The sequence below is a fragment of the Rhynchophorus ferrugineus genome, unplaced genomic scaffold (assembly GCF_030347505.1).
Source record: "Rhynchophorus ferrugineus isolate W39M unplaced genomic scaffold, kcgeb_rfMv2 rfM1, whole genome shotgun sequence".
Classification (NCBI taxonomy): Eukaryota; Metazoa; Arthropoda; class Insecta; order Coleoptera; family Curculionidae; genus Rhynchophorus; species Rhynchophorus ferrugineus.
The window spans coordinates 23,479,003-23,493,248 of NW_027472580.1; the positions used below are offsets into that span (position 1 = coordinate 23,479,003).

The 14,246-nt window shown below is 29.3% G+C and overlaps 3 protein-coding genes across 5 annotated transcripts; 1 reads left to right on the forward strand and 2 right to left on the reverse strand.

Annotated features, from left to right (window-relative positions):
* Nucleotides 1-801: 801 nt before the first annotated feature.
* LOC143206514 (condensin complex subunit 3) lies at nt 802-9,814 on the reverse strand. Of its 2 annotated transcripts, XM_076419091.1 has the most exons (20): nt 9,525-9,814; nt 9,259-9,471; nt 9,067-9,204; nt 8,532-9,007; nt 8,278-8,472; nt 8,105-8,216; nt 7,838-8,047; nt 7,509-7,783; nt 7,291-7,423; nt 6,991-7,236; nt 6,822-6,939; nt 6,333-6,383; nt 6,057-6,256; nt 4,934-5,110; nt 3,226-4,879; nt 3,008-3,114; nt 1,848-1,977; nt 1,617-1,738; nt 1,049-1,131; nt 802-993 (listed from the first exon to the last, which is right to left on the reverse strand). In XM_076419091.1, exons 1-20 carry the CDS (start codon nt 9,618-9,620, stop codon nt 954-956), a joined length of 4,776 nt encoding a protein of 1,591 aa, XP_076275206.1. In that variant the 5' UTR covers nt 9,621-9,814; the 3' UTR covers nt 802-953. The 2 variants fall into 2 exon arrangements, with proteins under 2 accessions (XP_076275206.1, XP_076275207.1); XM_076419092.1 differs by lacking the exon at nt 6,333-6,383.
* Nucleotides 9,815-9,954: 140 nt separating this feature from the next.
* LOC143206515 (zinc finger Y-chromosomal protein 2) lies at nt 9,955-13,559 on the forward strand. The gene is made up of 6 exons (XM_076419093.1): nt 9,955-10,129; nt 10,180-10,443; nt 10,502-10,657; nt 10,710-10,973; nt 11,024-11,270; nt 11,330-13,559. Exons 1-6 carry the CDS (start codon nt 10,031-10,033, stop codon nt 12,310-12,312), a joined length of 2,013 nt encoding a protein of 670 aa, XP_076275208.1. The 5' UTR covers nt 9,955-10,030; the 3' UTR covers nt 12,313-13,559.
* Nucleotides 12,328-13,366, reverse strand: LOC143206517 (ganglioside GM2 activator). Of its 2 annotated transcripts, XM_076419095.1 has the most exons (4): nt 13,233-13,366; nt 13,021-13,173; nt 12,710-12,889; nt 12,328-12,626 (listed from the first exon to the last, which is right to left on the reverse strand). In XM_076419095.1, the coding sequence occupies exons 1-4, from the start codon at nt 13,272-13,274 to the stop codon at nt 12,414-12,416; spliced, it is 588 nt and encodes a 195-aa protein (XP_076275210.1). In that variant the 5' UTR covers nt 13,275-13,366; the 3' UTR covers nt 12,328-12,413. The 2 variants fall into 2 exon arrangements, with proteins under 2 accessions (XP_076275210.1, XP_076275211.1); XM_076419096.1 differs by lacking the exon at nt 13,233-13,366 and having other exon boundaries at nt 13,021-13,155.
* Nucleotides 13,560-14,246: the final 687 nt, after the last annotated feature.

A 14,246-nucleotide genomic window follows, 5' to 3' on the forward strand; every position in this document is an offset into this window, starting at 1 on the left:
TTCTTTCAGTATCTATTGTAGTTTGTCTACTACTACTCTGTTTCCTTGTTGATTATTTATCCATAATTTCCTTTCGAACTCGCACTGGAGATCTGCAATTAAAATTATGGTTTAATCAACCTAAATTGTGATATTGACAACCCTTACTCTGAATCTGACTGTAGTACAGTAATTTGTGATCTGTGTCCTGCCAAATTATTATGTGACCCCCTTCTGTTCAATAAGTTCTTCTAAAATAAAACGTTATAAATTCAATTATTGAGTTCTAGCAAATGAGGCAAGATTAAAGTGATTTAGACTAGGGGTGGTCCATCATATACAAATTCGCTAAGCCTCTTTATTTGTTTCTAATAGACTTCTACCTCGAGTAGTTATATATGAATATGGGTTTACAACTTAAGACTTTCCAAAATTCAGGAATCCACTAATATAGAAAGGGAGTAATATGAGTGTAGATAGGGGTACTAGGTGTAATAACACATAAATGTACATAAAAAAAACTCCAAATCGATTTACCTTATAACGGTTTAATTAAAATTTACATAATTTTATATTTTACAGAAAAACACATTTATTTCATAGTAATAAACTAAACTACTTGAGAGCATATGCAATATTTTACAGAAACAATATCAGTTTGGATATTTTACATTTCTGTATGAAAATTTAGTCAGTGATCAACCTGATGCCAATTCCATTTAATATGGTAATTATTTACTGATCATACATACATCCTATGAGAGACTAGCATTATTTTATAATTTTGTATATTGTCTTCATATATTTTATTTTATTAAATAGGGACAATAATAAGCCCCTAATATTAAATATATTTATTTTTATATTGTTCCGGAATATCCAATTCAAGAACTAATAAATAAATAGTAATTATTACTGGAAAATATAATTTACAATTTAAAATATACAATTTTACAACAAAAACATATTACAACCTATTTTTTTCTGGGTGCCTTTCGAACTCGCACTGGAGATCTGCAATTAAAATTATGGTTTAATCAACCCAAATTGTGATATTGGCAACGCTTACTCTGAATCTGACTGTAGTACAGTAATTTGTGATCTGTGTCCTGCCAAATTATTATGTGACCCCCTTCTGTTCAATAAGTTCTTCTAAAATAAAACGTTATAAATTGATATTTTAATAAATCATTACAATTAAGTACCATCATGAAGTACCAAAATACTGTACTCTTTAAAATTAAGTACAAATTTTAAAAGTTAAAAATAATTAAATGATTTTTTATAAAATATTATATTTAATTTTTGTCAAAAAAATATCGGAAAATATCGACTTGCAAAAATGTCGATATATATATATATATATATATATATATATATATATATATATATATATATATATATATATCTTTTTTCAATATTCTTAGTTTACTTGTAAAAAGATATATACAGGAGATTAAAAATGCATGAATCGGCAAGGATTATGAGGATGTAACAAATTGAATCAAAAACTGTGACTATGGATTAATTAACGAAATACTTGTACTACGCAGCTGCTTAATGTTGGATAAAGTTTAATGATGCGGGGCAACTCGTTCACTTATATCAGTAACAAACTTATATAATAACTGACTTACTGATTGGTCTGATCTGGAGTTTGATGTACTCCTAACACCAACAGATTCATCAATCCAATTTGCGGACTTTTTAGGCCTGCCTTTTTTCCTTTTAACTTGTGGATGTCGATCACCAGTTTTTACTAAAATAAATTTAAACACAGAATAATACATGTACACAAGTCCAGTTCCTCTTTTTTGTTTAATTTCAAGGAGATGGACACTAAAACCAACATGAAAAAAACTAAATACCTGAAGAATTTGTTAGGTGCCGTGCTAATCTTTCTCTAAGCTGTACCATAGTTGGAACTGCTTCATTCAAATTAGTGTTTGAATTATTATTTTCGCTACTGCTCGATTCATTCATATCTAACAAGGTCACCTAAAATTAAATATAAATATATATTTGATGAGATAATATTTGTATAACAAGTTTATTAGAATATGCATATATTTCAGAAAGCCTCAAGGAAGAAAAAATCTCAGCTCTCTTGGTTCAGTTAAGTATCAAATATAATAATCAAATTTTGGCAAATTAAATGTTTTCTAAAATTATTGATTACACCAAGTTTTGGACATAAAAAAATCAACAAATTTGTGACAGTGCGAATACTATTTACACTTAAAAGATATATTACTCCACAATGACAGTCAATATCCTTCCATACCCATTACATATTCAGTGATTTTAAAAGAAACGTATGAAAACATGAAACTAATTTTAGACTTAATCAAATACAAAGAATAGCACAGGAAACTTTGTGCTGGTTTAAAAGCTATTGCTATATTGCTTGGACTACAGGGAGATTTCACGAAATATTGTTTTCTCTGTTTGTGGGACAGTAGAGACACCAAAACCACTTTGAAGTTAAATACTGGCCTAAAAGAACTGACTTTATTTGTGGTAAATCAAATTATAAATGAAACTTGGTTTTCATTGTAAAGGGTTTTTGTATTTGAAAATTGTTGTCTCTAAATTAATTGATACTAAATTAAAGGTATTGTTGACCCACAAATAAGAAAATTTGAATTCAAAAAAAAATGAATTCAATGAAAATTTTAGTGAGAAAATTGGCAACTTGGTTATCTCTAATGAAAGTAATTCATGGATGTTTAGGCTATCTTAAAGCTGAAAATGCCGAGATTATAGCTAATGGTTCGTTAGAAAAATTTCAAACGATGGAGTGCAGAATGCCTTTAAAAATACATTTCTTGCATTTCTATTTCGATTTTTTAACCCTAATCTTGGAATGGCGAGTGGCGAATAAGGAGAACGCTTTCACCAGCATAACTTTAAAATGGTACATGTTACCAAAAATCCGTTCTATTTAATGTTAAAGAACAAAAAAAAATTCACACAGTGCTATTTGTTCACTAATACCAACACTAAACTAATGTATAAACTAACTTACTAATTGGTGTGACTTGGAATCAGAGCTACCCATAACTCCAACAGATTCTTGGTTCAAACTTCTCGACTTTTTCCGTCTGCCTTTTTTTGTTATAACCTGAGTGTTAACTGCAACATAAAATAGTATGAAATGCATACATTTCCTGTCTATCTTTTTCTTTAATGATATTGAACAGTGATTTTCACAATAAAAAAATAGATATAAAGAAGGATAAATACCTGAAGAAATAGGTGACTGCTGCGCTGAACTTTCTACTTGCTGCACCTTAGATATTTTCGTTTGAAGTTCTTGAGGCGAGTTAGTCAAATCATGATGACTTACTTTTTTTTTCTTTCCACTTTTGGATGCTGGTGACCCTGAGCTACTATTATCACTAGAAGCTTGCGAGTTAACTTCACGCGGCCTTCTGCGAGAAGTTTTAGAATGTCCGTTTTGTTGTTCTAATAATTTTGACTTCGTTTTGGTAGGTCTTTGAGAATTGTTTTCTTCTTTGTGGGGAGTGTTTGTTTTATAAGTATTCCCTACATTATTTTTTTTGGTAGTTATCTCAGACTCACAATTTCCTTTTAATTTCGCAGTTCTTGTTCTGCTTAGAATGAGGTTATCGGAACTAGTGGTTGAATTTTTATCTTTTGACACAGTTAATTTGTTCGCTTTTAAATTTTCAGCTTGTTTAGTTTTTAAATCAATATCGATTTGATCAGATGTTTTATTTATGATAGCTTTCAAACCATTGAAATAATTCGAGTACTTCTGCTTGTGCCTTATTGCCCTTGAACTCCGCCTAACTTCATTTGAGTTAGTTTTTAAATCGACTTTGTTTGTTGGAGTTCTTAAATTTTTCCCATTGGTTTTTGGATCTTTTTTGTTTAACTCTGATCCGCTCGTTTTAACTTGGCCTTGTATTCTTTCTGAAGTTCTCCTGTTTAATGTTTGACTATTATTAATAGCCTGAACAGTGAATGAGTGTGGAGATTCGCCAGTTTTTTGACGGCTGAAATCTTTAGAGTTTTGTTTTCCTAATGTATGGTGCCTATTACTTTCATCTGAACTACTGCTTGATTTTCTTGTAATTTTATCAACAAGAACCTTTTTCCTTAATACAAGATCCAATTTTAATTCTTCAACTCTTTTGCTTTTGGGTTTTTCTATATCTGCTGGTGATTGAATCAATTGAGTACTCTTTTGATTTTTATCGTTGATATCAGAACTATTACTAGAATCTGTACTTTCAAAATTTGTCTCAAAATTTGATGATTCTGAATCTTTATCAACATTTTTCGTATGTTTTCGTTTTTTCTTTTTTTCCCTCGGAGTGTGTAATTTTGTTTGAGAGAATATGTCAGTATTATTTGTACTTCTTAGATTATCACTATCATAATCTAAAGAATTTTCTTGATCAATGTTATTCGATGACTCTAGTCTCCTCTTTTGTTTTCCTCTCTGTGTTTCAGTGACGGATTCTGGTAATTTATTTATTGGTGTCAAATGTACAGATTGATCCGATGTACTATCATTATTTTCATTCGTTGCAGTAGTTGATGTATTGGCGGTTGTTTTTTTAGTTATGCAATCCACAAGAACTATTCGCATATGTTTCTGGTTTGGAGCCCTAGATTGATTTGGTGTGTTTATGTTATCCTGACAATTAGTGCCGTTAAGGTCCTTGCCTGTTTCCTCGCCATCGACTGGAATTTCTTGTGTTTGTTGAGTTGACATAGCAGTACCATCTGTAGTATTATCATTTACAGTACAACTTTCTCTACTGTCTGTGGTAACATGAGTCAAAGCTGATATATTTCTTGAACTAATTCCTTGCAGTTTATCAATATATTTCTGCAAACGTTGCTTGGATATTTTATCTAATGTTTCCTACAAAGTGTAATTAATAAGATAAATACAATTATAAACATAACAATTACTCACCATATTTTTCAAAAGTTCAATTTGAGCAATCAACTCATTCACCAAAACTGCATCAGAAAGATCCAAATTTAAATATAGCAAAAGCTTAGCAAAATAAGGTGTAGGAGCAGCAGTAGGATTAGTCGAAATTTCCTTTATTAATTCATGAACTAATTCTCTCTGTATAAGATCTGAAGACTGTAAAAAATATTTAGTCTTCAATATACCAAAAATTAATATAATAACAAGCAACAATTATATGGGATAAAAAAGTAAAATACCGATGTTCATTCATACTAGGCTTATTTGTACTGCGATTTTAGATATTGTTATTAAATTATGAGAAATCCTAAACAAATTCACCTGATTGGAAGAAGGATTTCTTTATATATTCTCCGTATTGAAGTAATTCTGCTATTTTTTTAAACCAGATTTTAAATTTGAATGTATTTTCTTGTACTAAAATGGTACAAATTTAATGTTATATTCCAAACTAAAGCTTAAGACATTTTGCCACAAAAATGCACAACTGGATCTAAATTACTTTAAGAAATAAACCATTTATTGTATGTACCTATCATATACTGTTTATGCATATTTTATTATACTAAATTATAGTACAATACGATTTCGTAAAAAATTATAATTTGACGCAATTTTTTGCACCTTTTAAGCATAGTTTAAAGGCATATCATTAATGCACGAGCGAACCGATCCTTTATTTTAAAAATAATTTCACAAACCTACAAATACAGATTACACTTACAGAGGCCATCTAATGATTTTGTGGAAATCTCAAACATTTAGCGAGAAGTGCAAGCTTGCAGTTTCTTCCAAGAAGAGCAAGAGTATTGTAATGAATGTTTTAAACTTATTTATATTTTGTTTTGCATATTTTATGGTAAAATATATTCATTTTAAGTTTTAGTTCGTTGTAAAAAATAAAGTTAAAATGGTCCAAGTTAATATCATTGGTCAAGATCATTTGAATTTGAATCACACAAAAAATAAAATCCTCTAATACTTTTTTCGCTATCGTGAAACTATAATTCATAAGAATGCAATAAAATCAATAATGTTCAATATTAAACTACAGTCTACCCAATACAACTGGCAATGCACGTCATAACAGAAATATACTTACATCGGAAGAGTCTTGAATAACAGTAGCTAGAAATTTCAGCACATTATCCGGATCGACATCCACCAATGGACTAGTTCGGGGTGCATTTGCGATATTTGAAATAACTGGTATAATGGCCTTGGCAATTATACCTCTCGCTTCTTTAATTCGCTCTGGGAACACACTGATGACGGTCCCGATTTTTTGCTGCAGGATCACCTCTGAAAAAATTAATAGAAACAAGTCAAATCTAAAATCTATTATTCAGAGTAATTATGAAAAAAACTAGAGTGATACCTAATTTCATATTATTTGCTTGTTTCTTTTGCAAAGCTTCTTCAGATGTACCTTAAAATCGAAATATACATTGTTAGTTTAATGTGGTTAGTATAATGTCATACTCTCTCTAATGATAAACGATACATTAATAACAATTAATAATAAACACCAGCAATTAATATAAGTGCCTTTTATAAGTATCTGCAGCATAAATGTTATAAATTTTAATTATGTTCTACACCACAGATACTTTTAACTAAGTAAAACTTTTTATTTGCAATTACTACCATAAACATACACATAAAATAACACAATAAAAATATCAGTTACTGCAAAATTAAGGCACTAAGAGAGACAGTTCACGTTTGCAATTTAATTGAAATTCTTTAAATAAAATCAATATCATTATTAAAAAACAAACACATGATTATAACATGTAATAATTACATGGTATATGTGAGCCTTGTAAGCAAAAATTCATTAATAACACATATTGGCGGTACTTACCAGTTGCTGGGTTATACCATTTTAGGATTAATCTTGTAATAACTGTAGGAGTTACATAAAATCCATTAAGAATAAGTTTAGAATATGCCATCAAGGCAGCATCTCTCAACTCGTCAATCTAAAACATATTATATTTAACAAGTGATTAAAGACCATTCAACCTATCTACCTCATCATCAAGCATATCCAATATTATGTTTAAAAGAATTTCTAGAGAAACTTCATTGGTAACGTCATTTGTATCTTCATCATCTTGAGTATATAGACGCCGTCTTGTTGAATTTTGGCTATTTCTATACTCTACATCAAAATCAAATAGCTTGGGCCCATGAATGCGCAATAGATCAGATATGGTATAAACTGCAGTTACAACCATATCTTTGCTATAATTTGGCATTAAACGATATGATATAATCTAAAAATTCTTCAATTAATACACGTTGCCTTTTTTTAAAAAGTTATACTTTACCGGCGACAAAATAAGTTTGATTTGTTCTTTAGCAAATTGTTCATCGTATATACAATAAGTAGCAATACACTTGAAAGTACGCCACTGAATCTCCATGTCTTTATTATTCAACAATGGTTTAACAAACTCCTCCCTTAAAAAATAATATGGTAGATTATTTTCATTCTTGGTGCTTGAATAGCATATACATATATGTAGACAAATACATAAATTTCTACCTTAAAGCAATCAAGAAAGACGATACACCCTTCAAATCCCCATAAGCTAAAGTTGCAGTCAATAAATCTAGACACCAACAAACGGTATTCTGATCGGTTTTTGTTTCTTTACATCTTATAATGTCCATTTGTCCTGGGGCTTGTAAAGATTCTAATTTTGTTGAAGTCGCGGCAATTTTTTCTTGCAAAATAGCAGCTTTTTGGAAGTCACTGTCACTAACAGCATTTTCTAAATCTGACTTGAGACAAAGTAACTCCACTTTTAATTTAGACAACTATAAGATATTAGAATCAGTCAATAGAATGTAAACAAAATTTGTATACCCTACTTGTAATCCTTTTTGATTATCGACAATACGAGGGGTTTCAATTATGGGATTACGTTTATCAGTGATAACCTGGTGTATTTCCATAACAAAATCAATAACGTTTATATATAACTTCCGGTTTATTTGAACAATTTTTACCAATAACGGTTTTTGTAGCCAATGATTACACAAAAGCTTTTTTGTCAATACTTTTAGTGCTTTTCTTCCAACCTTTAAAGAAAAACATCATCTAGTACTATACATAACAACTTATAGTTTGTGAGTTACCTCATCAGAAAAATCAAAATTATCTGCCATATCAAGAAGATAAAAAAGCATATTTTCAAAATCCATGTATTGTATCTCATTCATATTTGTTTTTGTTTTATCAGTTACTACTCTACAAATATAAATCTTTTAGAAAAAATCTATTGTAAATAATATTAAATTGTACCACATACTGATCAATATAATTGCAAAATGCTGCAAGTTCAGGTATAATGAGTTCTAGATGATCATCCATTCCCTCTGTTTTTCTCAAATAGCTAGTTAAAATGTCCCAATAGTGTATTAAATCACAATCTACTTTATTTACAGGTATCAACTTTTCATCACTTAATGGTAAAGCATCAATTAACCCATTTATTGGTTCTGTTCTGAAAACATAAATTCATGCATCCCTTAATGCCTTAAAAAAAAACCTATCCAAACTTACTTTCCAAATAATTCAATCAAGTTTTTGGTTAGTTCCCTAGTGTCAGAAATATCAGTTTCATCAGAATCTAGACGTATAGCATTAAAGAATGTCATGTATTCACCATTTACAGATGATAGCCATTTAGGTATTAAGTGTGTCAAAAACACTTTTTTTACAATTCGATTGTTTTCATTAAAACCGCTTCGTAATATATGTTGACGCTGAATTATCCTGAAATGTGTTAATCCCAAGTCTCCACAATGTACAAATGCAGCATATCTAACGTTCTCGTTAACATCTCTTATACGATCTTTTAGTTTTGGAAGAGTAAGTGCATTTGGAGCAATTCTTTTTGCAGCTTCTCTTCTTACTATATGACTAGAATCTTTTAAGCAAGTTAAAAAGGCCTGTATAACTGGGCAATCTGGATTTAAAGGATCTTGTAGTCTAAAAAGAGCTAATAGTGCTTGCAATCGAACTACAGGTTTTGGATCCTACAATAGATGCAAATTAATATATAATCATAAAATCCTGGAACAATTTTTAAACGTACTTTTGTATTTTCTATCATTGCCGTTTCAATCAAATCACATAAGCCATCATCCAATTGAGTTTCACCTATATTTGTCAACAAAGTTGATATGAAACTACAGGCATTATATCTACAGTTATGGTTTTCTATCTGGTGATACTAAAAATATGAATGAATTACTTTCAGTGTTGATAATATTTAAATGAATTAAACCTTAAGAACAACTTCAATAACATTTGACAACAATATATGCACATATTCACCAATTGCACTTTCTTCATTTCTTTCAGATTCAGTATTATTTAACTGTGCTATAAACTTTGCTAAAAAATCTAAAATGTGTTTCACTGACGAATTTGTATGGTCCTTTTGTAGTACACCTTGTAGGTAATACAAAATATTATCCAAAAAATCTTCAAACTTGGTCTAAAATAAAATTCATATACTACTTATTTAGAATTATAATTATATATATTCACATCATTGTATAAAATTTTCAGGTATCTAATGTATTTTTGGTGGTTTATAGGGCTTTCCTGTACAATATTAAGTATCTCTATTAATTTCTGCTTCATAACTGCCTTTCATCAACAAACCAAATATGTATGTATAATATAGTAAACTGTATGTAACAGTTCATACGTAAACTAAAGTTTTATATGCATATGCTATATGTTTTATTGTCGTAACACTACACAATTTCCCTAATTAAAAATCTACTATTTAAATCCCAATTCAAAACACAAACGTGATGACGGTTTTAAGCGTCAGTTTATTTTTCAAACGCATTGTTACCAATCTAATTTAATTTGATTCCTGATTAAGTAACTTTTGTATTTCATATTTCAAACAATACTTGATAGATGGTGCCATAATCCGTTGTCCACAGATTAAAAGTGTAAGTATAAATGACAAAAATATACACTAACCTAATACACATTTTTGTTTTAGTTGTTAATGTTATAAAGATGATTGTTATTGAATAATGGATAGTATGGATGTTAAAACGGAACCTATTGAAGATACTTCTTCAGAATATACAGAGGATAATAAAATCTTAGATATAAAGAATGAGCAATTTCAGGTATTGACCTAATAGCTTATATGAAATAAGTGTTTATATCAATTTTTTAGTGTGATTATTGTACAGAAATTTTTCATGCAGAAGAACTGTATGAACTTCATAAATATATGCATGATCCAGCAAAGCATTGCCCTCATTGTAATCGCACCTACAAAATAGTAAAACATTTTCATGAGCATATGTTAAATCATTTAAAGAACTATATACAATGTGAATATTGTCCTAAAATTTTATTTGGTAGAAAATTATATATAAGCCATGTTTCTTGGCACCGTAAGGAAGAAAAACTTTATAAATGCAATTATTGCGGAAAGGTTGTAATTATAGTTATTATGGCTTTAAGTTATGATATAAATATGTTTAAGTTTTTAGAGTTTTTCAACCAATAAGCAAAAAAATACACATGAGAGAGTTCATACTAATGAAAGACCATATAAGTGCTCAAAATGTACAAAGTGTTTTAAACAAAATGGTGCACTTAAGACTCACATGAATACTCATAAGGAAGAAAAAACACATTGTTGTGAAGTAATGAAATAATGTGTTATTATATAATTTTTTTAAAAATAATTCTTTTTAGAGGTGTCAAGGAAATTTTGCTACAAGATCTAGCTTAAAAAGGCATATGAAAAGTGTTCATATGAGAGGACGATCAATGACCTGTAAATTATGTGGTGATGTATTCTTTAATAAAGATAGTTTTTTTAATCATAGAATGGAGAAACACCCAAATAGTAGCTTCTTTAGAGCTTGTCCAGTTTGTCCAGAGGAATTTACATCTAGAACTGTTTATTATATGCATAAAAGAAAACATGAAGAAAATGGTGAACTTGAATCGACAAAGGTAATATTTGTTATTTATGATTGGAATATTGTTATACTTTTTGGTTACAGATTGATCATACTCTAAAAGCTATGAAAAGTTATAAAAAATGTTTACTATGTGGAATCATAGTTGATATTCAGTTATATACTTTTCATGAAAATGAACATTTACATATAAGTGAAGAGGAAAGAATTGAGTGTGAGCGAACATCGTTGTTTCCATGTAAACTTTGTGATAATGTTTTACTATCCAAAAGGACAGCTATTAATCATGCAGATTTGCACATTGAGAGAAATTATGTTTGTGATAAACAAGGTAATAGTTTTCTGATATATGAAAAACAATTTTTAATAATATTTTTTAATACATTCCAGGCTGTAAAATAAAAACATCAATGACATATATGTCTTATTCTTCCCACGAGTATAATTATCATAAAAAAATGGTTTGCAAGAATTGCAAAGTTGTTTTTATTGGTTTCATGAGTTTTAAGAAGCACTGTAAATATTTCTACTGCCTGACTAAGTTGCATAAAAAGTCATTAACATATATATGCAAGTGGTGCAAATCTACATTTGCGACTCCACATGATTTATCTGTGCATTATAGATCTCACCAAGTATCAACTGCCTACAAGTGTGAAAGCTGTAACAGGAAATTTCCGATCCTATCTAAGTTTCGGAAGCACTTGTTGGTGGCACATGGTGAGGAACTCAATAGCATGGATTTGTCACGGTTCAAGATTGGTGTGAGAAAATTTCTATGTAATCGATGTAACTTGACATTCGAGTCAAAAAATACCTTTGAAGCACATGAACAGTTACATGTACGCCCCAAGTTTCAATGTAAAAAATGCAATACTACCTTCGCTAAGGGAGCAAATTATCAATATCACATCAACAATAAATTATGTAGTCCATGGTTAGCAGAAGCTCTCCTAGTTGACATACAAGATTATAAATGCTTGTTATGCAATAAGATTTTGAGCTCCACCAGAAATTATGCCAGTCACATGGCGAATGTCCATTCCCAGAACAGTTTTGGATGTCGATATTGCGAGACGAAATGCAACACTCTTCCTAAACTCCGCTACCATTTAATAAAAAGACACAGAGAAGAAAAGAAATATTTTTGCAGTCTCTGCCAGGATAGTTTTAGAACTTTTAAAGAGTACCTCTATCACCAAAGGTCTCACAAAAAGCATAAGGACATCAAGAATATTTTGCGCCAGGCCACTGCGAATAATATTATACACAAAGATACTAATGTTAAACAGGAAATCGAATATGGTGATGACTTCTTCGATGTACCAGAAAAAGTGGTTGTGAATGAAAACGGAGAACTGGAGGAATGCTAAAATAATATATTAATATAATATTTTACATTTTATTTATTTATTTTTTAAGGCCCTCTAATATACATCAATAATTTTTTTATAAATTATATAGAATTTCTATATTATGTTAATAGTATTACATTATCAATATTATCTATATTATTGGGGTCATTATTATAGTCTACATAAAATGTGTAACATGTAATTTGTGAAGTACTGTTCGATACAGACATCTTTATATAATACGTACCTGATGGAACGTGTGTGTAAAACCTATTTAATATCTTTTTTGGTATTGTGAATACTTGCATATCTGGATTAATGGTATAGTTGCCCTATAAAAATAATTTTATAGCTTTTAAAAAGTTATCATATATTTAAAAATATTTGAAAAGAAGAATGAACAAACGATACTAACTGTTGGTATGGGACATCTGCATGGTACGTTATTTTTAATAAAATCGTCGGGACAAGTTTCATTGTTCGGTATACCGTAATGACATAAATCATCAAAAGAACAAGAACCCATTTTATCTATACATGGTACTGGCAGCCATATATTCAATGTCTTGATATATTTTTTTACATTTAATTGAGCCTAAAAAATTAGATAGGATACCTATTATTATCCAATTATATAGTACGATAATAGTAATATGTATTATTAAGATTTAACTTTATAAACTAGTGTATAGAATTTTGTATATTCAGAGATTTTACTTATTTTACCTTAATTGGGTTGTTTATATTAATTTTTGTTTCCAAACTGCCAGATATAAATAATTTGTAGTTTTGTTTCTGTATTTTAACATGGGAGACCATTATTGGATATTGTTCGTTATTACATGATGTTATTTTGTAAACTATAGCATGATCAGATAACTAAAATTCAAAATGTATTTGATATTACTTTTTCTTTTCTATTAATTACCAAATCTTACTGAGAAACAAATAAATTGAAACAACAATAAAAACTTTAACATTATTGTTCACTAAAACCATATATAGAACCTGATATAAGCTATATACAGCTGGAAGTTTATTATTTATTATCTAAAGGGTTATCTCAAGAAATCATATTATTTTAACCTTTTCTACTGTGAATATAACTGAAATTTGTACCGAGTTCTTTAACAAAATAAAATTTATTATTGTAAAAGCTATTATACATTGTACATTAAATATATTTTTTAGCAAATTAGTAGGTATTTATTGTTTATATAAAATGACTATATGCTGTAAGTAATTAATAAATTTATTTTTTTAAATTGTGTTATTACTTCCGATTCTAATACCCGGTGTTGAATCTAATAGTAATAATTGATCTCTTCCTGTAAAGAAAAAATAACAATTGTTGCAAGACAACATTTTAATTAGTCACTTTATCAGAATTTAACTATGGTTAACTGTATATATAAAACAATTTAAAACTATTTTGCGTATTTTTTTATGGGATTTAATAGGTATGAGTATGGCCAAAATTAATTTAGGTTATTATTATATTTTTATAAATATATGTTATGCACTTTTAATCCTGAAATGATTGATATGCCTATATTAATTGACATATATTTTTTAGTGTCCTTTTACCAACTAGGGGTTTATCTGACTGAACCGACAGTTTAACGTGGGCTCCGAACCACGACGGTCCTCGGCATTGAGCCTACTGACTGGGGAGTGGCCAACTTAGAAATCATTCCTGAAAACATCCGGTCTTACTCAGCCTGGTTACTGGCGTGACTGAGTTCATTTTCCTTGCCGAATTTTACACTTGCCTAGGACAAGCTAAAAAATCTTGCTATAATCTAATACATATATAAACTTAAGTAGTATTTAAAATACCACATTTTACAAAATCATAAAATATAAAGGTAGTTTTAATCCGCCTGTATAAAATGCATTGTTTTTATAACTATTAGTGTTTTATTTAAGGGGGAAAATATATTTACAAATGG